We start from the raw sequence: 25,505 nt of genomic DNA on the forward strand, positions 1-25,505 counted from the left end.
GCGGCCCCCTCCCCCGGCGCCCCCCGACTGCGTGCCCTGCGCCCTCCCCTCCCCCCCCTCAACCGCGCGCGTCCCCCCAGCGGTCTGTACCTTTACTCTGGGGAGGGTTCTGACTCCGGTCCCGGAGGACGTTGATCTGGTAGACGGCTCCGTAAGGCTCAAAAAGTTCTTTCAGCTCCTTTTCCGACCAGGACCGGGGGATCTGTCCGACAAACATCTTAATGGCATCTGGGTCTGGTTGGTCTGAGTGATCCAAAGCGCCGTTCATCTTGTTGGTTGTGCCGTTACTGTCAAAAAGGGAACCGGGAGCCAGAGTTAGGGCTGCACGGTGAGGGACAGGAAGAAAAAGAATGGGGGTGGGGGTGGGGGTGGGGGCGGGGGCGGGGAGGCGGAAGGAGAAGGAAGAGGAGCACGGGGCAAAGTGCCTAATGAGTCGTAGAAATTTGATGAACTAAAACAAAGCACAGGCACCATTAGGTTGCTCCGCGGCGGCAGCGGCTGCGGGCTCTCACTGCAGGCTGCTATTCAGCATCGCCGCCCGAGCACAGGGCAGCGCCCTGCCGGCTGTCACCCGGGGCGTGGACATCTTGAAGCCCGGCTCGGGAGGCAGCTGCAAGTTAAGTGCAGGTCTCGCTCTGCAAGGCTGCCACCAACGCATCCGCAGCGTTATCAGCCCCACACTGGCTCTCGTGTGCAAAGAAGGGCAGGGCTGGATTTCTGCTGGATTCTCCGCCGCCGCCCCACCCCCCGCCCCGCCTTTTGGAGGTTTATTTGGAAGACAGGAGAGGTGGTAATAATAAAGTCACATGAAAAGAAAATGAAACACTTGGCAGTCCGTCAGATGACTAATGCAAGATGCTGGTGATGAATTTGCAGAGTGCGCGAGGCATCCATGTGTGCATCAAATTAGTACGTTGTTGCTGCTCAGAATGGAAAGTGCTCCAGCAGTGTAGCTCGGCGCGGCGGATTGGCTGCCCACGCTGGAGAAAAGGACCGGGGCGGGGCGGGGGCTCCCGTTTAAAAAGCACATTGTTTATGGGATCCAGGCACAAAGGGTTTAATTCAGAGAGGCAAAGGCGATCTCAGAAATGCCTGCTTTGTGCCGGAAAAAAAAAAATGCAGCCCCAGAAAGTTGAGTTCCCACTAAAGGACACTGAATATTTCAAATCTTTCACACTCCATAAATTGCTCTCTGTATATCTGACTTCCAGATGTTGTACTTGAGTTCTAAACAATCACACGTTTGGGAGAGAAAAGAGGAAAGTCTGCCTTTTCTTCTCTTAGCTTCAGTAAATATTTGGGGCTGATACAAAGAGCGAGACCATAAGCTTTTACATATCAATCTTCTTTAATGCTGTTTTCCAAAACCCTCATTTGGAAGACAGAACGCTCTCATTTAGAATTCTGCCATTCTAGTCAACATCATGTTATATGATGATGAAGACATTCATTTTTTTAAAAAATTTGGATCCCTCCTATTTGAGCTGCAATAAACAGTAAAGCAAAATCCCCTACCTTCTTCATTCCTCCCAACACTCCTTAATGCACCCTAAAGCCACCTACTCTGCCAAGTGACAAGGCTGAATGCCCTGAGCAGCATTCATTTGCAGTGCTGTGTTCTTGATTTAACATCCCACCCTGTGAAAATAAAATGCACCTAAGCAAGTGCAAACCCTGCAGATATAGTACCTACAAAGCCACTTCCATGACCATGGGCTAGCCCCCAGCTCAGGAGGCAGAAAGGTCAGAAAGGGGCCACATGGACTAAAACTTCACTGCAAATGGCAGGTGTTATTTCCCCGTAGCCTGGGGGTAATAATTAGAAGATATTCAAGGATCTTAAGCAGGGTTCCTTATTAGGTTAAAGCCCATAATCAAGGACCACCAGAGCACCTCTAGTCTGCTGTGGACCTAGCTAGGGTTGCCCTGAGCCCCGGATAAAAAAAGACCCTGGGTGATGGCTAAAAGACAAACAAAAAGCCTGCAGAAAGCAGAAATCCTGAATTCAATTTAATCCCGAGAGGAAAATGATGGCAAATACTCTTTACTAGGTCCTGGCTCCAATTTCCACTTCTTCTCATTCCCCCTAGTTTACCACTTAAATTTTTTTTTTTTTATTCTTGAGATAAACAATCAGACTGTCTAACTTGAAGCACTTTCAGAGCTTTCTCTAATCAACCTTATTGTTATAAAAAATGTTCTGCTGAATAAAATTTTGAGTGCAAAATCTTTCAACAATTTAGGTGCAATGTGATGCTTGTTTATGGTAGAGGTTGATCGTTTATCTTGTTCTTAGGCACCTATACTTCTTCACAAATCACCCTGTGCAAATTCAGTGAACGCTGTAACCCCACCGAGCTGATTCTGGCACAGTGGAGGTGGCAAAGCCCCACGCAGAACAGAATGTCGTGCTCACAGCTCGTTGAGAGCAGGGAGTGTGGCAAGATGTATTTCTGGGACAGGAAGGGCTGTGGTTACTGCTGCTGACAACCAGCTAGGATGAAAAGAGGAAGGCACTGCCACAGGTCTCAGCTAACAGGGAACGGAAGTTCCAAAAATGGGGCTCTTGCATCTTGGCTCTACAGAGCACAGTTAATACAATGGAGGCGTTAGGGGACGGTATCCCAGTCCTCATGCCTGAACTTAGAGCAAACCTCCCATAATTGCCTTCCCCGTGAGGGCCCTTTTTCGTTTCCTCAAAAAATACTCACCAAGGTGCCCAAAGGAAGGGAAGCAGACAAGAGGGCTTGCGCCTCATGTGTTTGCTCTTTATGTTGGTAGGTGCATATTTATAACCCTTCCCCATCAGCCAGCCTGCAGAGATGCCTGCAAGACCGCTGATCATCCTGAGGCAGCGGGCTGTCAGGGCTCGGGGCATGGACTCTGAATTCCGGGGCCAGCCCTTCCAAACTGTGCCACTCTGGGCTTAAACTCTTCATCTGTAAAATGGGAGTGACAGATGCCTTGTCACAGAGTCGGGTGCCGGCTACAGAACAGAGCTCAGAGTAAGTGTCTAAGAAGTGTTGGCTTTTTCTACTGTTAAATCGCGTCTTTGCAATTGTGATGCACTTGGAATGAGTGACGATTATAAGTCTTCTTTTCAATCCCCAATTTTTCATAGTGGAGACTCAAACACAATTCATATCCTAAATAGTAATGCCTATTCTTTAGTGAGGACATACATGCCAGATACTGTGTGAGGTGCTTTACACTCATTATTTCTAATCCTTGTAACAACCCTATGAGAAAGTTTTATTTTCTGGATGCAAACAATGAAGAATTAAGTTCCTTTCTTAAGGTTACTGGCTTATATACTGTAGAAGCAGAATTCAAACCCAGGCACAATGGGCTCCAAAGCACGAAATATTTCTAATCCATCATGTGGCCGAACACTGTGTCAGGTCTCCCTTGGGCTAAGAGTGAATGGCTCAGGGTAAATCTAAGAGAAGACAAGGCCAAGAGCAAATCCTATTGGGTCCCTAGAATCACACTGGCAAATAGGCAGCACTAAGCACACACACACACACACACACACACACACACACACACACACTTTCTACCATCTATGAAAAGAAGGGAGCCAACGGCCAAACTTGTGGCTCCATTAAGACTGTGTTAAAACACACATTTTTCTCAATCATCACATAACAACGTCTCCATCTCCACAGATCTCCTTCCTCTGTCCATCCCCACAGGGTGACATCAATGAGCATCTCTCATCCACATCTACACATTATTTCCCAACTACTTGCCATGCTGCAAACAATTGTTCCAAAGATTATCATCGAATGCTAAGCGCATGACAATCCTTTAAGTAAATCCAACAATGTCTATTTCTTACACAAACTACCACAACAGCACATCTTCTCAATTAAAAGCTTCTGTGCAGGACAGGTGGTCCTAACCCCACCGACCCCACGTTGCTGAACCCCTCGCCGAGTCCGTAATGGTACTGCAACAGGCTGGTTAACTCTGCTCTAATGCAGGCAAGCTCCTCCTTCTTTGGACTCCCAGCTTTCTTCCTGGCTGATGCTTGTTTCTAGCAGAGACTTACTGACTTCTTTTGTCCTCAGGAGGCTGTACGCGCTGACACTTCTAAGGAAGCCAGAAATTATGTGTCCAACAGTTAAACCTTTGGGGGTACTTGCCAGAGGCCACAGAGAGCCAATGTGCTCTTCACAGAGGGGTAATTATGGGAAAAGATAACCCAAATCTCAGTAAGATCGTCTATTTACTAGATTCTGACCTCAGGCTTAGAAAATTAGACTAGCTCACTTCTCTGTATTCCCTAGCCATCTTTAGCACCTATTATAGGGCAGGAATTAGATTCAAATTCAAATACTTATTGAGAGCCTCCTCTTTGCCAGAAAACTCTGCCAGGTACTTGACATATGATATCACAACAGCTCCACAAAGTTGGCATGATCACCCCTGTTCTGGAAATGACGCCACTGAGAGTCATGGAGGTAAAGTGACTTTTCCCACATCACACCCCTAAGAAGAGGCGTCTGCAGAATCTGGACACATTAAGATGTAAAGGCCAATTGCTCAGTATTCCATAAGCTCGGTTTCTCGAGGCTGAGGTTTCCTGAAGACTGAGTGGCCACTCACAGGCACTGGACGAAAGCGCATACGTCTTGGCTGGCATCTCACCTACAAACTACAGGAGACCGAGCGCCAATTCTGCTCTTGCTCTCGGCGAGGAGCCAGATGTAAGGCTCCTCTAGGACAGATGCCATATGGAATCGGACCACGAGTTAGAGAGCACCAAGCTAGCGAGCACTGGTGGTATCGGTCTCAGAGCCAAGACGAAAACATAATGACGTTTGGGGCGGCGGGGCGGGGGGGGGAATGAGCGCGCTTACTTTTTTGCTTTTAGCACAGGCACCGACCTACTTCCCTACTCTATTTTTGTGTAAAGAAAACTAGATCAACAGAGGATATGCAAAATCTTCTGAGGTTCCTCTAAGCAGTCAAATGTTACCAAAATTATAATAATTGATTCAACAGATCATTGTTCTTAATTCCAGGACAATAAGCTTTTATAAGGCCCAGTGAAGTGCGGGTTTTCTTTTGGAGAGTGGTAACAAAACACTGATGGTTCCTTTCATCTTGTTGCCTGGAAAGCACCTTTCTGCATTATATCTCCTCTAATCTATAGGACAACTAGAGTAACAAATTTACAAAATGGGTATAAGAAATGATAAGTGGCTATAAGTAATTGTACTAATGTTGAAAAAAAAAAAAGACATAAAATGCCCCTTCAGAAGATATACCAAAAGGATGCCTCGTCTTGGAACAATTTTGTAAAAACACAGCTAATCTCCCTGATGGTTTATCAACAATTTTACTGTTCCTATCCTCTTCAACCACCTGATTTTTGCTTTTTAGAGGATCTTGTATCCATGCTGCCCAACCATGGGCAGTGATGGAAATGTTCTATAATTGCACAACCCAACATGGTAGCCAATAGTTACAAGCGGCTACTAAACACCTGAAAAGGGTGTAGTGCAGCCGAGAAGCAATTTTTAATTTTAACCTTAAACACCTCTAGCTGCAAATATACTTAAAAAAAAAAAAACTAATGAGAGTTGAAATTCACTAAAATATTATTTCATCAGGAGGTTTTGAGAAAACAAGAATAAGGGGCCAGGAAAATGACACCAACGCAGGAGCGCTGTGTGTGGGGTAGTGGGCTGCATGGCCGGGGCTCTCAGCACGGCTCAGCGTTACATTCACTGTGGGGTCCCAGGTAAACCACGCCACCACTCTGGACCTCGGTTTCCTTACTTGCAGAACAAAGAGAGAGAGAATCGTTCTCATCTGGCTCTTCGTTTCTCTAAACCTGTGACTCTGCTTTGGGCCCAGATGATGATGTATGGAGAAGATAATTTAGGTAATATGACCAGCTGCCTACAGCCTGGGGGTGATTCCCCGTCTGTGTCTGATGCAGTCCCCTGGGGCTCACAGGTGACGGAGGCACAGGCTGGGGAGCTGACGAGGTGCCACCTACTCCGTGCAGAGCAGCCCGCAGGCTCAGATGGAGCTGCTGCATGCTGATGACTCGGGGTGGTTACCAGAGTATCATCTCTCTCAATTTGTGCCAATTTGTCCCAATAGCCCAACTGCAGTCCCATCACTTCAGTCAGATGACAGGCCACTCTTTCAAAGGGCCCAGGAATCGTTTTTTTCTTTTTTCTTTTTTTTTTTTTTAATATCACTTGTACTTAAGTAATAGCACATGGAGAAACAGGCTTTGTTTGGTGATCATAGGAAATTGTCCAAGACTGAGCTGCATAAGACAAAGGCAGAAGGAAGCTGGCGAGGAACCTGGAGCCTTCCGGCGGGTATGGGCAACAACAGGATGGGCATGAAATTCAGTACTATGAACCATCTTCCACACTGTCCAGGTCGTTGTTATCATTTAAAAACACAATTCTCTCCTCCATTGACTGGCAATGTGGCGCCCGGAGTCCAGCACCTGCCACTTCCCACACCGCACCATAAGCAACCTGGCAGAGACCTGGACACGGCCCCGCTTGGAAGGCACAACCCTCTAATTCTAAACCTTCCATGGCCTCTCACTTTGGAGAAAGAAATCACCTGTCATCGAACTTCAAGCTCTGGGAATTGCACGTCCTTTTGTAAATGTACTGTTCTGGGGTCACCATGATGGAGGAAAATGTCCATCTTCTGTGGCTACGTTTCAACACAGCACCTTCACCACCAGACTGACACAGCTACGGTTTAATTACAGTGGGATTCTGAGTTGCTGAATGGTTTTGGTAAATGTAACAATCTCTGCACGTCTGCTCTCTCACCAAGAAGATGACGAAACCAAGGGCATTCCTGTGTTTACCTGGGAGGTACTGTCACTGCGGGTCACCAAAGCTTTGTGAGCCCAGGCCACGCCCGTTACAGGATGGGACCCCAAATCCCCGAGGCGCGATATCTGGAGGCCAGCTGCTGAACTCACAGAAGCTTAACTGGAGCAAATCATACCCTAAGTCGCCGAAGGAGGAGACAACGCCCTTCTCCAAAGGGTCAAATTATAAATAAATATGTGCTCCTCTTAAGCAAAGTTCAAGTTTCCCATAAGTACACGTACGTGGAATACATTCATCCCTGTGCTCTGACAAAGTGGAAAAAATATCTAGCTTGTGAAGGATGTACAGGACATCGATTTCATTCACAGCTGACTAGGAAAGAGCACACCTGTGATAGGGCATGCTGCTGGATTGCTGGACTTAATGTTGGATTGTATTTGGAGGGAGGTCTAAAAGCTATACATTTGTTTACCAGGGTGAAATGTAACACTGACTCCTAGGAAGTGACTCATGCAGAAAAGGCTACACAGCACAGGTGTCTGGACTCACCAAGTAAAAGGGAAACCTTACTACCTTATCTCAACTTGACTGCTAGTAAAAAGCAGATAGCTGGAAAACCCCCACAAAGAAGTAAATTTGGAGGCTTCTGGGGGGTACCTGGAGTCTGAACATACAATAACTCTCGCTGGGAAGGCAGTGAGGCGTCAGCTCTGGATGGCCCCTGCCCAGGGAACTCATTTCACTCAGTGATTTATCAGAAAGAGTTCAGTGGACTTCAGAGCAGAGCACAAGGCATCTGCATAGGGAGAAGTTTTTTAGATGGACTTTTAGAAATGGCAACAGGGAAATAATAGTCACATAGAAGATTTATATTGGGCTTCACATTTTCAAAGTCTTCGAGGAGGCTCACATTAATTAATCCTCCCCCCACACAAGGCTGAGGTCAGTATTACTGCCCCCACTTTGTAGATGGGAAGAGGGAGTGGGGGGCCCCCTGGCTCTGGGCATATGCCCCTTTCCAGGTGCCCTCCCCATCTGATTGATTTACCTCCCCATGGCTCAGTGCTGCAGAATCCACCTGTCTCCCTGGGCAAGTCACTGTCCCTGGTCTTTCTGGCTGATGGGGAAGATGCTAGTTTGGTCCCATCACGTAAGTGAAATGTGAATCATTATGAAATGAAGACAGATGTGGGGGAAACTCCCCATACTGAACACGGATCTTCACCTAAGATGTCTCCCATGGCCACCTGCTAGCAGCAAATGATGAAAATAAGGTACATATATGGAGAGGACACTGCGTCAGGTGCCCCATCCCCAGGTACAAGCCACCGTGTTTCTTGAGGCACATAACTCCTGCTGCCGGCCCCAGCTAAACTATTTTGCCAGGAGTTACTGATGCAAGAGGAAGCCAGCAGGGAGGACTGATAACACTCCCCACTCCCTGGTGGCAAACATGGACGGTTCTCCTTTGCTCGTTTCTGTCAAATCCACTGGGAATTGATTCTCGCCCCCCGCCCCAATCTTGTTTTCTTTCCTTCAGACGACGCAGTTACGGAAGACCTGCTTTATGTCAGGCACGGTGCTAGATTTGAAGGAGAGTTAAAAAAGAGGTCACTGATGCCCCAAAGCCACTCGCAGCCAACGAAAAGAGTGTACAACGTGGAACCAAAATACGAAGCGATAATGCCCAGAATGGAGGGACAGACGAGGGCCTGCAGTAAGCCGGCCACAAGTGGGGGATTGGGCCACTGGGACTGGCACGCGACATTCTAAACACACTTCTCAACACACTTCACGCCGGTGGTCAAAGCTTTAAGTGGCATATGAACCAATCAGAGGCAAAGGAAGAGGAGCCGAATGGTTTCACTGCGTTGGCAAGGGGTTTCAAAGAAAAACGGCTATGGTAGGGGGCTGAAACTTGACAGAGAGCAGCCCCAGTGCCCCCTCCCTCCCATGGAGCTTGCACTTGACACGGGGGACGATGCCACGCTCAGAGACCCATGGTTGGGACGGCCATCACAGCACTGCCCCCTTCGAGCTGGGAGGCACAGCCCTGGCTGCCCACGTCCACTCGCCATGCCAGAAAGTGGGGGCCCACCAGCATCCACAGAAGCCCTTGCACCTCTCCTGTGGCATCTAGCACTCTGCACGACATCCCATGGAGGCCACCTACCCTGTTGCTCCTGTTGTTCACCACCCTGTGTGTGACAGTCCCTTCCCTCCTGGTCCGCTCAACCCTCCACTCTGCTCTCCTAGAGCTGTAGCAAACAGAAGGCTCTGGCACCACCACAAATATATCAGCATATCGAACAAGAATCCTTCCCTGTCTTCTTTTCCTCCAGTTTGGTTTCACGTGTGACATCTGTTTTTCTGAGTGGCTCCTTAGGGCCTAACCCTGCCCCAGTCTGAGACCAGGAACGACACCTTACGCAGAACACACACATATCATGCAGATCTCCTGCTGGCCCGGACCTCTCCCGGTCTCTGACCGCTGAGCCTACCGAAACAGTAACTCACTGAGCCCCCAGTCAGGTACACAGTCAGACTCTGAAATTCACGATGTCAACGATGTCTTCCTCAATCAGTAAGTCAACAGGTATTTATAAAGTGACCCCACGATCCAGGCATTCTTCAAGGTGCTGGAGAGACAGCAATGAATAAAATGAGGTAAAACTGCCTTTAAGGAGCTTATTTTGGGGGAGGGGCATAAAAATGGCAAAACAGGAGAATCTTCCTAAGAGATTAGAAAGGGCTCCTTCATTTCAGTGGAAAAAAACGAAGACCAGGATGGAATCGCGGAGTGTCGGGTGGAGGGGTGCAGTTCTAAATAAGATGTTTAGAGAAGACCTCATTTGGAAGGTGAGCATGGGGCCTGCCCAGACTCAGTGTGTCCCTAACATATATTTTCTGAATCAAGAGATTTAATATAGCAAGAAGGCTTTAGAGTTGTAAAATTTAAGTCACATGTTATGCAATTACAAAGAACCATGATTATAGAGAACCATGTTATCCCACTTGGCACTGTTCTATTGAATCTGAGGATCGATACACCTATTACCAATGAGTTACTGAGTCATGCCTATTTTTCTCTAAATGCCCTCTGGGTTCACTTGCCCCAGCACTGCCACTGTCCTAATTCTGGCCATTCTGGTGATGAAACCATTGCAAAAACCATTCAGGGGGCTCTCCTACTTTGGACGAAAGGACAAAGACTTCACTGACCTCTGTGCTTGCCCTGTATTCAGAACTCTATCTAGCCTCCTGTTAAATATTGATTATCTGTCCATTCATTATTCATTTTATCATTTATCAATGGCAAAACTGAATCTCAGGCTGGTCTCTCCTCAACCTGCTTTTGGCCTACCTTCCTCGGTCAGAAATGATGTGTAATCAAGGAGTGCAAGTTAAAATGAATGGTGGCCTAAGGGATGCAGCCGGCAGTATAAGGCTTGATATAAATGTGCTGAAGGTTAGCGATGCCACGGATTCCTTCCACTGATCTGGAAAATCTAAAGCTGACAGTATATCTAGGAACTAATTACATCATATTAATGACTGTTCAGATCACAGAACAGCATCCATTTGTGAGAGAAGATACGTATTTCTGTAGACTAACAATTTATTAGGTTCAGATGTATTTCTTTTTTGGGGGGTAGTGCCTTTAAACTCTTGCATTTGTGGAATGCCAACAAGAGAATTCAGGAAAAAAAAAAAAAAAAAAAAGGACCTCCGAGCAGTCAAAATGTGTGTCACCAAGTTCCCACCCTGGCGTTTATGCCCTTTCAATTCTTTGGGGAGCTTCTTGATCCATTCCTCAAAGATTCTTATGCTTAATGTTGGTTTTTCGCAGCCTTGATCATCTGCCTTTCAGACCCACAGGAGACTGCAGGTAGCAAAGGAGAGGGTTTGCAATCGGTGGCCCAGAGAGTGATGTCACCGGCCGATTTCGAAGGGGCGCAGCTGTGGAAAGCCCACTCTGAGCTGGGGCTGACTTCTGTTCTCCACGGGTTCCCAAGGACAGCTTCACAGCAGAATAATTAACTTGTATAATGACAATCTTGTCTCATTGAAAGGGCCACACTATGCTCAATAACTCCAGGTAAGAAGGCAGGGAAATATATAATTCATCGTTAAGAAGGGTTCCTTCAAAATGAGACAATAAGGAACTTGCGCCTTAAAGGATACGCTTTCAACTCTAGTGCAAACTCAGCTAACGAGGCTGACTCATCCCGCAGGGACCCCAGGTATCTGAGACTTTACTCTCTCATCCTAACACACGGTGTGCCTCAAAATTCAAGGTCTGGGGACCATCTAATTTGCTGTCGTTAAATGCAGCGGCCGATTCTGCCAGGACACTTCAGCTTTTGGGGGGTTAATTTTCCCAAGTTGCCTGTTCTGTTTTTACCAGCATGTTTTACCAGCTCTTGTTGCATTTGGCTGGGACAAGTGAGGGAAGTGAGTGGGAATCCGGGGAGAGAGGAGTTGCTCCCTTTGGGGGATCTTGTTTTCCTAAAGTAAATTATGTTTGTTCACTGATCAAGAAGTAAACCTTAATTCTTTCTCTTTAGGACATCACAAAAGATGATGTTCGAGGTTTGAAAACTGGAGATTAAAAAGCCCATAATGGATGCCTGTGATATCATTCAAGGAACTAGTCATGAATTTTCTAGAAGCTTTCTGTCCCAGCATAAGGAAAGGAAACAAGAGGCTCTATAGAGATTGCACTAAATTCCTAGATAGCAATCCAAAACGTTCGCCTCTCCCATAGTCTGCTTAAAGAAATTTGCAAAAGTAATGGAAAAACACTGCCAAGTCTGTAGCATTACTCAAGGAAGACTTCCAGAATTCCATGCACGTCAGCTCCTTGGGTATGTTTCCCTATGATACGAACACACCAGTTGGTCATGCTACAAAACTACGTGTCAAAAGGCAAAGTCCAAATGACATTCTACTCTGCTAGTTTTCAAATTCCGACATCACATCTTAAGATGAAATCAATACCAAATACCACGTTTTGATTCAGAAATCTATAAGCCCCCCCTCCCCCAGCATCTCATAAATTCCATTTAGCATCTTAAACCACCAATTAAAATAGGCTTTGACATTTAATTTGCTTATTTCTTTAGAAACACACCATCAGATCTAACCCCCTAAACAAATAAGAATAAAAATTGGATTACGTGCTAAATTATAATAGCTGTTATTCTAAGAGGCTGAATATCATTATATCAAAATTCCCCATAGTTGATTTTTTTAAAGCCATTTCTTCATTTTTTGACACTACATCTGGCACAATGAATACAGATGATCATTTGTTTATGTATCTGTCTAACTGCCTTTCCCAAACACAGCCAGATGGAGTCTTTCAGAATCAAATTAATTTCAGATTAATTCACTCTGGACCCACTCCAGTTTCATGACTCTTCGCTTTGAGGCATCAACCAAATTGATGTGAAGTCATGAACTTAAAAGAGCACAGGTTCCTTGATATCAAGGGGGAATAAATAGTACAAGTCAGTGGTCGCTCCCCGTGCCCAGAAAGAAATCCATCCTAAGGCCTGACCAACATTTCACCATGTCAGAGTCATCCAGGAAGAATTTCCTTGTGGATCCATATAGGATCATGGTTAATTTCACATCCAGTATTCACAAGGCCTTGGGATGATTCCAGTAAAAATGAGAGACCCAATGACTAATGTCAGGACCCATGACATTATGGTAAACTTGCCATATACACAGAGCCAGGTACGCCCCCCCCCCCCCGCGAAGCGACAGAGTTAATTCTAAACACCTGAAGTGCACATTCTCCCTCTCCAGCTGTGGGTACTGAAGGAACTAGACACAAATGTAACCAGGCTTTGCATGCTGTCAATCTCGGTGGATGCCTTTATTACTGTACTTGTTTCAATTGCAATTTGGGTTTCCATGGAGACACAACAGTCAGCTCTAGAAAATTATAAGATAAATGTCAGGTGGTGATAACGGTGTTAATGAAGCTTCGGTGACAAGCAGCTCTGCGCTTCAAATAATAAGCTTATTTCTATTAGCATATGTATAACCTGTCAAAAAAACCTGGAAGAGAGTATTAAAAATGCAATATCTATCTATCTATATTTAAGAGGAGAGGGGATAGACCCCTCTGGAGTGGCTTAAATTTGGTGGGTCAACCTGAACAAGAAAAAACAAAAGTAATGGCTGGTTTTGTGGGAAAATTAAGCACCAGTGATGGCTCCCAACGAGGCTTTCACTGACATGAGGCAACACCTTACTTCACCCAGTACTGGATGGAGTTTTTTTCTTATAAGGTGGTTAATCTCTTTTGTCTCTGGAAGAGCTCAACTCACGAGGTCTGTCCATGGCAGACTGCAAGCTTCTGAGAAATAAACGCCAAAACCAGCCGCATGGTTGGCTAACTACCACTGGGTCGCTAGAATCCAGAATCTGAAACCACCTTTGAGTAGTCTACTGCCGCCAAACGTGTGCTGCCAAAATTTTCCCCGGAAGGACCTGTCAGGTCCCTCAAAACTGCCAACTGTGGGTTTCTGTAAGCTTGATGCATTGGAAACATACAGGTTCATGCTGTGGGAACGTGAAAACAGTGCAAGGCCAGATTTTAGGAAAAGTCCCTGCAGGAAAAAGAAGTTTCCTTTTGTTTGGAAAAGATGATTCAGACGTGGAACACATTTTTTACGTTCTCTTTGTGAACATCCTTAAAGATCCTGAGATATGACAAGGGTGATAATAATGCCAATCAAAGACAAAAGGAAGACCCGCCCACAAGAACTTGCTCACAGTTCAATGCTCAGTGACCTGGCCATAGGGCCTGCCGTTCTTTCATTCCCCCATATTTTTCCTTCGTTTATTTAACAACTTTAGTGAGTGCCAGGCACTGTTTCAAAACTCACTGATGAGTTACGACACAATCACTGCCCTTACGTTTCTCATTGCTTAATGGCTTGTGCAACTGAATGTCCAAGTTTGAACCAAGTATCACAATATTTCTTTTTTTTTTTTTCTTCCCCCCCCTGTCCAATGTTTGGTCCCTTTTGAAGTGACTACATGACTATATTTTTTTCTGGGGCAAAGCAACTCCTTTTGCTGTAACTCTACATTGGGATGAGCTGACTGCTGCAACCCTCCCCTATCCACCCTATCTCTGTCTGGATTTCTATAACAAAAATACCATAAGCTGGGTGGCTTAGAGACAACAAGCATCTACTTTTCCCAGTTCTGGAGGCTTTAAGTCCAGGGTCCAAGTACCAGCAGATTCAGTGTCTGATGACAGCCCACTTCTTGGTTCATGGACGGCTGTCTTCTTGCTGTGTCCCCTCACATGATGAAAGGGGTGAAGGAACTCTCTTTTCTAATGGCACTAACCCCCTTAGGAGGGTTCCACCCTCATGACCTAAGCACCTCCCAAAGGCCCCATATACCTTTTGATACCATCACCCTGGGCATTAGGTGTCCACATACGAATTTTGGGGAAACACACTCATTACTACGCTCGACTCCTTTCCTCCCACTCCACCTTCCAGGAGGAAGATGGATGGGGTCAAACCCAAGGTTCGGGATGCCACTGGCTTTGGTGCTAGGGCAGAAACGTGTGGTGCAGCTTTTGAAGAAGCTACAAGTTACTGTTTCCCCGCATTTTTCTCTTTAGAATGTTCTCTCCTAACTCCATATGGCTGGTGTACCACGTACCAGGGCTGCCTCCCACTCCAAGCAGTGGGTGCCTCTCCCAGCTTTGCAAGATCTAGCATGACAGAGGGAGATCCAGGGGGAAGTGGAAAAAGAATGGTTCAATCCTAATGCTCCGGTTTTTAGGAGAAAGGTTATATGACTTTCCCTAACAGCCTGTCCCTACAGTCTTTCCTGCCTGACTGAAATCACCATGAGGCTTTGAAGACCCAGGGATCTCAAGCTAGGGTTTGGTCCACAAGAAACAGCCTCGGGCTTCCATTTAGCGTAAGGCTTAGCTCACAGAACACAAAGATCTTCTGGCTCTCTTGTGGCCAAGCTGCCTCTCCAGAGACAGGTGTCCCACCCACGCCACAGCTTGTCACCACACACAGTGTCCCCTATGCATGCATTATGGTACAGGTTCAGGTGTAATAAAGCTGACAGAAGACTCCAGAGGTCAAAATCCTCTCCACCTCACTCAAGAGTAAGGAATATATATCCTTACCTCAAAGCAAAATAAAAACAACACAAAACCAACCAAAAACCAGCAACAACAATAACAAAAGCCTATAATATCATCACACGCTCCAAAGCTCCTCGATTTGTCTTCCGGTTATCCCACCCAGAGAAAAAGGATGGGAGGAAAAATAACTCAAGAGCACATATAAATCCCAAAACATTAGCAATGGGATTCTTCAATAGGGCCAAAGGGGTCATCTGAATCCGGGGAACACAAAGGGAAAGTCATGAGGTTTAAGTTTAATAAGTCAACTTGAACTATGGGGCGTAGAGACTGAAAACTTTTCAGTCGTAAATCAAGTAATTTGATACTATGTTACTGAAAACTGGATGAAGCAGCATCTGTGGTCATGGAAACAAAAAGATTACACACAGCATGCCTCTGACCAACCAGTTAAATATCCTCAACCTTTTAGGAGCTTTCTTTTGACTAGTACTCCTCATTTTCTTTTGCTCCTGTTAGAACTTTTCACAAAATTTCACATCAATCTTGAAAGGCTTCGGAGAGTCAAACCTTGAGACTGAAAAGTCACCTGCAATGATTATTGTTGGTATTTTGAAATTACTGAAATAATTAGAGTTATCTTTAATAACACCATCACAAAGCATATTACAATAGTTCTTCAATTTTAAAATGACAGCTCTAAACTGGGGCAACCAAAATTACGATCATAATTTTCCAGAACTGACAATATTTGCTAAATAGACTCCTCCAAGAGGAGGAGGTTATACGCGTGGGAAATAAATAGGAGATTACAATTTAAGTGTGGCGGAGCTTTAACAAGTGAGTTCAAAAGTGAAAGCAGAAAACAAATCGCTGCCTAGGTTTTTGTTTTCTTTTGTTGTTGCTTCAGGTTGAGAGGTTTGACTACATTTAGGCAGCTTAGCCTTAGTTGACAGCAAGCAGGGGGCAGGTACCCACTACGATCAGCAGAGCCCCACCGTCTGCTTTGAAAGGTATCACAAATAGCTTTCCAATTTTGCGTGTTTGTTTTTACAGACAATGGTATAAGGACAATCAAATCAAATACACTGAAGAGATATTACCATAATCATTCAAGTCATTAAAAACTACTGTGGAAGAAGCCCTTCCAAGATAACGTGGAATAGATCGTAAGTTCCTCTGGGACTTGGGGTGACGGGTTCATGCTTCTCTGAAAATTGGACACACGACAGAAATAGCATTTCGGTCAGTAACTATGCCAAGAGCATGACGATTTTAAGCCACGGACAGTGAGATACCTATGATCTTGTCTTTAGCTGCAGGTTTACTTTGAAAATCATGATCCATTTGTTTTTCTAGAAGACTGATGGAGGGAAAGCAAAACTTCCCTTACGTTACCAAAAAGAACAATGAAACAGAAACACCACTGAGGCTGAAACCCGAAAACTCATCAAGGACAGGATGATGCAGAAATTTTAAAAACAACACCCAAATCACTATGAAAACGATTTTAATTCCCCTCCCAAGGTCATATGGCATCAATTTTGGAAACCACATTTCCCCTGGGAAATAGAACTGTGTGAGGTTTTCTGTGTCCACGGTATCATGAATATATTTAACAGCACAAGGCGCTGGGATTTTGGAGATCAGCTGACTAGAGACAGTACCCCTGAATGAAGGCATGAATCCCTGAGGACAGGGTGCATTCCTATGCAGGGAGAATTCAAGATGATAATCATGTACCTGCTGTTAACTATACATATGCTTGGAGATCAGTGTGCTTTTGAGGCCTGCACATAGAGGTTTCATTAGCGACCCAAAATATCATGATCTCTGTGGACACCTTGGCAACTTTCCACCTCAGCGCACAGGGACCGGGAGTGCAAAGCACAGAAAGATCTAGAAATAACAGGAATGCCAGATGTGTCCTAAAGCTATGCTCAGAAAGAGCAAACCCTCCTGTTTACTTCAGATACTGCTCCTGGAAATCCCAACCCCCTTGGCCGTGAGACTTACAGACATGTGTACTGCATTTACAAAAGGGATTTGTTCTTTTGGGAATTTTCACCTGGAGGACGTAAAACCTAAAGATCTGTGGCTTTGGCTGTGTGGGAAAGTCAAAATGCATCAGCTGATGAAGGCAGGGGATCTCCTTAATATGCACATTAATAATTTAGGTGTGGGAGGGAGGCATTGGGCGTAAATCAGTAGAAGGTCCCCTTGGTAAATGGGTTACTCGTGATAAATGGTTTCTAGCTAGGAGGCAGTTCACCTGTGAACCCGGGATGATGAGATTTACTGAGGCAATTTTTAATTCACTAACTGGACATTACTGACAGGCTACCAGCATTGTTTTGGGTTTTTTAGACAACAATCAATAACAAGGGCAACTTGCTTGGCTGACTGGAGGGAGATACAGCTCTTTTTTTTTTTTTTTTTTTCCTCTTTAATTAACAATAACATTCAAGACCCGGACAGAGAATAATGGTAAAATAAATTATGGAACCACTTACGTATGAAACCATACATTATTGAAACTACTCTAAATGGGTCCTTAATCTAAATAAAGATGGTCATTTTAGGAAGCCAAGCATCTCAAGAATTAGAAAGGACACAATGTTATTCTGACCCAAAATATAAAAGGTGCGTCACTTTGCCAGCCGACCAAAGTATCAACCGCCCTTGATTTTTATTATGATTCATGTATGTCTCTACTGCTGCCTGAGTCTCAGCTTCAGTTAGTTACAGCCCTGTATTTCTGTTGGCTAAAGACAGGAGAAAGAAGCAATCGGGCAAAATTCACTTCCAATATTTACACTTTGCGTATCCCAAACGGTCAACAAAAGCAATTCTATCCATTCTATACAGTGTGAATGACGCAAGGACCACCTCGGGCAAAGCATGAATGATGATGCATGATGGGGTCACGGTGCAGGATTCTCTTTGCTGCTAACAATACCGACTCTAAGATGGCTAGCCTACCTTTCACTCTGTTAGTTTTAAGACCAGGCATCTTAATGAATGCAGTAGGAAAAGCATAGGAACCCCTTATTAAACCAGGTCCTTGCCATACAGGTTCTGTTTTTACTGCTGCTTAACTTAACACCAATAAACAAGAATGCAGGGTTTTCTTGGGCAGCTCTGATGGTGCTAAGCTCTAGAACTCCTTCAGTGTAAGTTTTGTTTTAACCTATGTATACTCTCTCTGACACCATCAGGGCAGTTGTCATTCTAATGTGTGGCTCTCCACGGGGTAGAACCTTCTTTGCTGCCACCATGACCACTGCCCCTGCCGGAAGGAAAGAAATCTCACCACGTGGGGAGCCTGGGCATGGCTTTGCTTGGCTGTTTTACACACTTGCGGTCACGTGTTCATAAAAATGAATTTTCAAGTGACACAGTAGCTTGCAATCTCCAGTCTATGCCATGGAGATAATTATGATCAGAGCAATTTCCTCCCTATAAAAGCGGCCAACAGTGATTGCATATACTCCCTATAACTTACAGTCCACATCCAATGCAAGAGAAATCCACTTGCCTAACATCCACTGCCACGTGATTATGAAACACCGATCTCAATCGTTTTAACAGGCTTACCCTACTTAACAAAGACATCCTGGTTTGTATGCATGGGGGCCACGCTCAAAAAGGCTTATGGGGACAAGCTTTGCACAAGCATTTTATTTTTTAATGACTCCAGAAGCTCTTGGGGCTCATCATATTAAAGGAAACAAAAAGGGAGGAAAGTAGCATTGGTTTTTAATTACTTCTACCTCTGAAGCTAACAGTGTTCAAACAAGAATTCTTTGAACATCCAAGAAACCAACCCAAGTGCAGACTTTCTGACTTGGCCAGTTGTCAAGTTCTGCCCGTACCACTGCCGCAGGCATGGAGATTTCTCACTGACGGGACAAGGCAGACACTAATAAAACGTTGAAGTTCCTCTCCCCAAGGCATCATCCTTTGCAAAAACAAAAACCTGAAAGTCTCAGGTAGTAATTTCTCTTCAATCCATCACCTCTTGTTCATTTCTGTGGTCATCCTCCTAAAGTATCTGTGTGTCTAAGCAGAGAGCCTGATGCATACAAGGGACTGGTGGGTGGATGGATGGATAGATCAGATAAATAATCCATCTCCTCAGGTCCTGATCTAAAATTCTAAGGACTCCTTGTGAGTTTTATTAAGGCACCATTCAATCTGAGTCCAAATTTGTAAAACCATATTTACCATTTTGGCTCCATCCTTTTCTTTTAAATAAACATCCATTCTGATCTAGTTCTGTCTTCATGTGCTATGGGCTTGGGCTGACTGCTTGCGGCACTGCCTTATTTTTTCACCTAGGAGACACGAGGGAGATCAGGCAAAGATAAAACTGCACGGCTAAACACACTTAGGGACATGGCTGTGGGTTGTAAATGGAAGGAGAGCGATCTAATGACACGGAGAGCCAAGGTGCCTCTGGATTCAGAAACAAAGAATCCTGACCAGTGACCCAACGATATACTCCAATCCACTTTGCGTGTAATTTTCCTTAGCCAGCTAAGGATGAATAAATAGCAGACACACAGGCCACACAAGGGATAATAAAAATAGAGCAAAAAGGGAAAAAAAAGTTTCTGGTTTGCATTGTAACAAAAATGATTCCTCCCTTTATTATGAAAGTTTGCTCACTTAAATCATCACCTTGTACACCTTAAACTTACACAATGTTATAAGCCAAGGATATATCAATAAAGCTAGAAAAAAAGAAAATTCAAATAAGTCTGATTATCAAGATCTGAAACACAGCAATGTTTATTCATTATTTTATCCCTTTATTTATTTTTTTTACAATATGTGTAGAGATATATTTGTTATGTTAGAAAAAAGATATCCTAGTGAAAAGCCTGGTCAATTACATGTTGGGCCCTTCCAGAAAAATTCATATGACTGCATGTAAAAACACTAATAAGATACCATTATTTGAATCACTCATTCATTCAATATTTACCGAGTGCTACAAACTGTTTCTAGAAGAGTGATGAATGGAAATAGGGAGGGTGTTGATGTTAGCCAGACCCCAGTTGAAATCCCAGCTCTGCAGCATTCTTGCTACCTAACCCTGGGCTAGTTACTCGGAGTCCCAAAATCTTCCACTAGACAGTGAGTTTGCAAGGACCCCTCTCTCTGTGCTAACAGCACTTGGAAAGAGTATGGGTGCTCTTACAACATTCTCTGATTTTTTTTAGTCAAGTAATACATGAATACGGAAAAAATGCATACACGAGTAAGGAATAACTGTTTCTCATGCAGGGTAAACAGCAGTATACAAAAGCCACATTTTAAATGGAAGCCACGTGGCCTAACACCACCGCAAGCATCCAAGATGCTAACATGAAGCTTAGCCAGTACTGAAAATGATGTTAAAGGAAGAAGAATGAAGGCCCTTCGTCTATACGAGAGGGGCCTGCCTGGATCCTCTGGATGCTGCTGGGTTTCCGTGTGGCTGTGCCACCCTGGGGCTGAAGGGGGTTCACAGCCCCCTCTCTCTCCGCACCCCTGCTCTCTCCCCACAGTCACCGTGCACCTACCCGGCAGCTCACTTCCTCTCTGTGCTTCGTCCCTCAACATCGTCACCCGCTGATTTGAGAATATAGATTTCCCAGAGCAATCCTGCCCTTGAAAATCTCCACCCCACCCAACGGTTCTGTGTGAACAATCTTACCTGATTCTCATATTAAATGCAATCACTCACCAGGCAATCGTGTTTCCGAACGTGGGAGCCCCACATACAACCTGCTATTATTTGCTTAGTCAGGATAAAATGCATCTCAGAGCCGCTTATGAATCCCGATGCCCCTGGAAGCCCATCTGAAGAGCAGCCAGCTTTTCCAGTGATACATAAAAGTATCTCTGCCACACAGATGCCTGAGACTCATTTGTAGACCAATTACAAGACTGGAGAGGCAGCAATGTTTTACATTTGTTCTGTTTTGTATTTTTAGCCCTGGCTTTTTCCTTTCATGGATTATGGTAAATACAACATTTGCTTCCAGAATGTGGGACTTGCTAGGATCATAAAGGAAAGTGCCTAACAAGCAGATTACCTTTGGCTATTGCATTATAGGGATGCAGACAGTTACACTAAGTGGCTGGCTTTAGTCATATTCCAATTCTATTAAGCTGCCTTGCTTAGAAACACAGAAACAAACAAGGGAACCTCAGTGCACAGTGTGTTTTCAACTCCTGGCCCCCAATCAGCATGTCCGTCCCTGGGAGGCCTTCACTAGGAGGAAGGGGGAGAAGGCTCTTAAAAAAAAAAGTCTAGGTTTCTGTAAGTTTGTTCTTGAAGTTTCTTTTTTCCCTTACCATCGTGTCATCTGCTTTCTCAACATCAAGCTAACAAAGGAATCTGGAGAACGAAGTAAAATAAGCCCTATAATTCTACTGGAAACCACATACTGCCCATATTATGGAGCCAAATACGAACGATTTTGCACGGAGCACTGTGTTCGGTCCTGGGCAGATGACATTCCTTGTGACTTTACCACCCACCGCTCAATCTGTTAATACCACATCAAATTACAATTTGTGTATTTTGCCTACTCGCCCAACTACACAAATCGTGGTGAGGATGAGCGGCAGATTTTCTTCTCTTCCCCACAAGCCTGTTGCTTCTTCCGACCTTGCCATAAATTAGCGAAATAACTGAGTTGTCAAGGTAGAATGTCTTCCAGAGGCAATTACGGTGAAACTTTGTTCCAACATTATGACACGTGGCATTTTCACTAATGTCCACATGAAACACACCAACGGGGGGCCCAGTGCATGTACCTGCAGATGAAAGGGAAATGTGCCATGTGGCCAAACATTAAGGAGCTCGCGGTCCGGGCTGTGATGCCAGGGGTATCTGGTAGTGCAGTGAGCAGGCTACTGAGAGAGAGAGAGAGAGAGAGAGAGGTCACCTGCAAGTCTGTGCATTTTATTTAACAGTTCCCCCTTTCTTTGAGGAATAAGGTAAAGACGTTTTTCACTGCTCTAAAAATAACATTAAAAAAAAAGTCAAGGGTAGCCTTTGAAGAGAAATGTATTTTAATAAAAGATGACAATACATGGGAAGAGATGCTCCGAAGAGCACTGGAAAGGTTGACACAGGGTCTGGGGAAGACGGATGCCTTGGTAAGGATTTGGACCCAGGGGATAAACTGCATGACCTATCACAGGGCACGCTAGGCTGTGTGCAGGGCCGAGGTCACCGACGTGAGGTATGCAAGAGATTAGAAATGTGAGATGAGGAGGGGACAGAATGACATGCATGTTAGAAAACTTCCAACTAAACCACCTGGGGTGAAAACCACTCCAAACACAGACATCCTAAATGCCGATGAGGGTAGGCAGAGAGTAACATCAAGAAATGTGGGGCGTGAGGGGAAGCAAGCCAGGCCAAAACATGGCGTCAAGGGAACGGGAAACCAAGCACTGAGATCTCAAGCTGTGCTGGTAGAGTCCCCAGGACCTGGAAAGAGGTGCATGTGGGTTTCTGACAGTCTCTAGCATTTCAAGAGGGTGAAGATGTTCAAATATAGAGGAGTCATGATTATTCAACATGAGCAAAATACTTGATTGAGCTGCGTGTCAGGATCAAGAGAAAGTAACAGAAAGAAGCCCCCGAGGAACTGGTGGGCTGAGGACCCCTCTGGCATCTCAAATATCTATGTGATGTGGAGTTCAAGAGTGACAGGCGGAGGCATTCCTAAGAGAACAGGAAGAAGTGAAGGAAGCAGCAGGGGAGGACGTTCTCCTTGGGAAGAGGGCACACCCTGGCTTCCCTGTAACCCACTTCTAACTGACCCGACCTTAAATCTCTCCCACTTGCTCATGCTACACCTGATCACCGAGTTCTTTATTTCTGAGCCTGGACTTCTAAGCCCTTGTCATCACCGCTCTCTTCAGGATCGCCTATACATACTTTTAATCTTGACATTCAAATTATTCACCCTTGGATCCGACTGGCAATTCCAGTTCTTTCCCTATTTCCCCTACCAGAACCCTTGGGCACAAGCTTTTATGTCCTGTTGTCTGCCTCTGCACATTTCTTCATTCCATTTCTGTACCCTAGAATTAGCTTCCTACTCCATCAAGAAGCAAATCACCATTCAAGATACAGAGAGTGATTAATTCTTCTCCAAACCAACCATACAGTTCTTGTCTATATAAACTGTCTGAGGAGTAATCACATTTTATGTAATCTCGTATATTTCCACCTTATATGTTTACCTCATTATTATATTATTTAACACATGGGACTGTGTGGTATAGTGCCAAGATCGCACACCTCGGAGTCCAAAGACCTCGGTTGGGTTTGCGACACCAGTGCTTACAAATAGGGCTGTGGAACATGAAAATACATCTGGGGTACAGTCTTTCATTAATAAAATGTCACCTGTAATAATGGGAAACATCACAGTTGCTTTAAGGATCAAAAAAAGATGTTGCATGTGAAAGTACTCCACAGACCAGGTCAATATTATATAGCTGACCCTTGAACAATATGGGTTTGAACTGTGCGGGTCCACTTATACACACATTTTCCCCCCAAATACAATACTGTCGATGTATTTCCTCTTCCTTGGGATTTTTCTTGGTAACATTTTCTTTTCTTTAGCTTACTTTATTGTAAGGATACAGAAAATAATAGAACATACAGAGTATGTGTTAATCAACTCTTATGTTATTGGTGAGGCTTCCCGTCATCGTTTATAGTTACATTCTGGGGGAAGTCAAAAGTTATTTGTGGACTTCTGACTGCATGAGGGCAGGTGCCCCAAACCTGCACATTGTTCAAGGACAAACTGTCTACTACATCCTCTGTTTTGATCTTTCTTCCCACCTAGACTCTTAATGTCTTGAGGGCAGGAACCAGGTCTAAAGAGTCCTTGGGATTTTTAACTTCATCTATCAAGGCACCTCAGGATCTAAGTAAATGTATCAGGAATTAAATAAATATGCAATGATTCATTATTTTGCACTTCAAAGTCAGTGGCAAAGGGCCTGAGGAACCAAGGCCTGTTGCTTTTGTCTCACCCGTGCTCCAGGAATGCCTGGTCTACACCACACTAACTCATTTTCCACTTGGCTCCCAGGGGAGGCTTTTGACAATGCAAACCTGTCTCTGTTGCTCCAGCTCCCTTAGATAATCTTCAAACTCTTCAGAATGATCAAAATTTTTTAGGAGCTGGTCTGGGGCTGATTCCACAGCCTCTTTTTTACCCCCGTGCATGCCCCTCAAAGTCTGCTCCGGACCCGGTGGTTTCCAATGGAGGGAACTCCCTCTTCCCCCGTCCTACCTTGTGGGGCTGCCTCAGCTCCATTCCTTTGGCCGAATCCTATTTGACCTTGAAACACTCTTTAGGGAAATCTTCTCTCTCATTCCAGTCCCTGACTCCAGAATACGTCAGAGTACCACAGCACCAGATATATGACTTAGGGGGCAGGCTTCCTGACAAAGGGGGGCATACCTTCAAATATTCACTCCCAGAGCTCAGCACAGTGCCTGGCACAGGGTGAGTGGTTAAAATTTATACTGAATGAATGACTGTATGGATAAACTTAAAAAAAATTAAGTCAGCAACTCTACTTTTAATGCACATAAGGGATGGGCATTATTTCAGAAAATTATAACAAATATGAAGACATTACATCTCAAAGAGCTTAAATTTATGTGTTAAGCAGAATTCAGTATTTTGTACAACTCTTCAACATATCAAAATTTTGTTTCATGATTAAAAATATATTCTTATAAGATGTGGTACATATACACAATGGTATATTACTTGGCCATCAGAAAGAATGCAGTCTTGCCATTCACCATGACGTGGATGGAGCTAGAGTGTATTATGTGAAGTGAAATAAGTCAGAGAAAGACAAATACCGTATGACTTCACTCGTATGTGGAATTTAAGAAAATACAGATGAACATATGGGAGGGGGGTAAAAAAAGAGAGAGAGGGAAACAAACTATAGAGACTCTTAGAGAACAAACTGAGGGTTGACGGAGGGAGGGGTGCGTGGTGGGTTAAGCGAGTGGGTGTTAAGGAGGGCACTTGTTTTGTTGAGCACTGGGTGTTGTACGATGAATCAACGAATTCTGCTCCTGAAACCAATATTGCACTGTATGTTAACTAACTAGAGTTTAAATAAAAATTTGAAGGAAAAAAAAAAACATGTTCTTATAAAATGAAATGAGTCTTATCAAAGCAAACACAACCACTGAAGCAGAGAGTTGCCTGAGGCTCAAAGGTAGACCAAGGCAGAATGGAGATGATTCTATGTCCACAGTATTTTACAGAAAAGCATGCTGGAGAGACAAAATGGGCCACTTATATATACATCAAGGGATGAAACCTAAAATACAATTCCTGTTCTTTTGGGTAGCTAGAAATGGGAAAGCATAAAAAACTACCAACAGATTTCTTTTAAGGCAAGTTTAATTACTGTTCAGTATTTCTGATTAACTGATTAAGCAGGGAGGCTGTTTTCTAAGACAGAACGCTGAG

General features: G+C 44.5%; 1 protein-coding gene across 8 annotated transcripts in view; it reads right to left on the reverse strand.

Moving 5' to 3' along the window:
* CELF2 (CUGBP Elav-like family member 2) overlaps positions 1-25,505 on the reverse strand; it is a 298,791-nt gene that overhangs the window by 160,176 nt on the left and 113,110 nt on the right. For 7 of the 8 annotated variants that reach the window (XM_025853498.2, XM_025853497.2, XM_025853500.2 and 4 more), the window contains one exon: positions 91-287. In XM_025853498.2, the coding sequence (XP_025709283.1) occupies positions 91-287 (197 nt within the window). Of the gene's footprint in view, positions 1-90; positions 288-471; positions 692-25,505 lie in introns of those variants that run through there. The other variant, XM_073879919.1, reaches the window with a different exon arrangement.

This window comes from Callorhinus ursinus, unplaced genomic scaffold (genome assembly GCF_003265705.2).
Source record: "Callorhinus ursinus isolate GAN/ISIS: 27379988/994484 unplaced genomic scaffold, GSC_fseal_2.0 scaffold36, whole genome shotgun sequence".
Classification (NCBI taxonomy): Eukaryota; Metazoa; Chordata; class Mammalia; order Carnivora; family Otariidae; genus Callorhinus; species Callorhinus ursinus.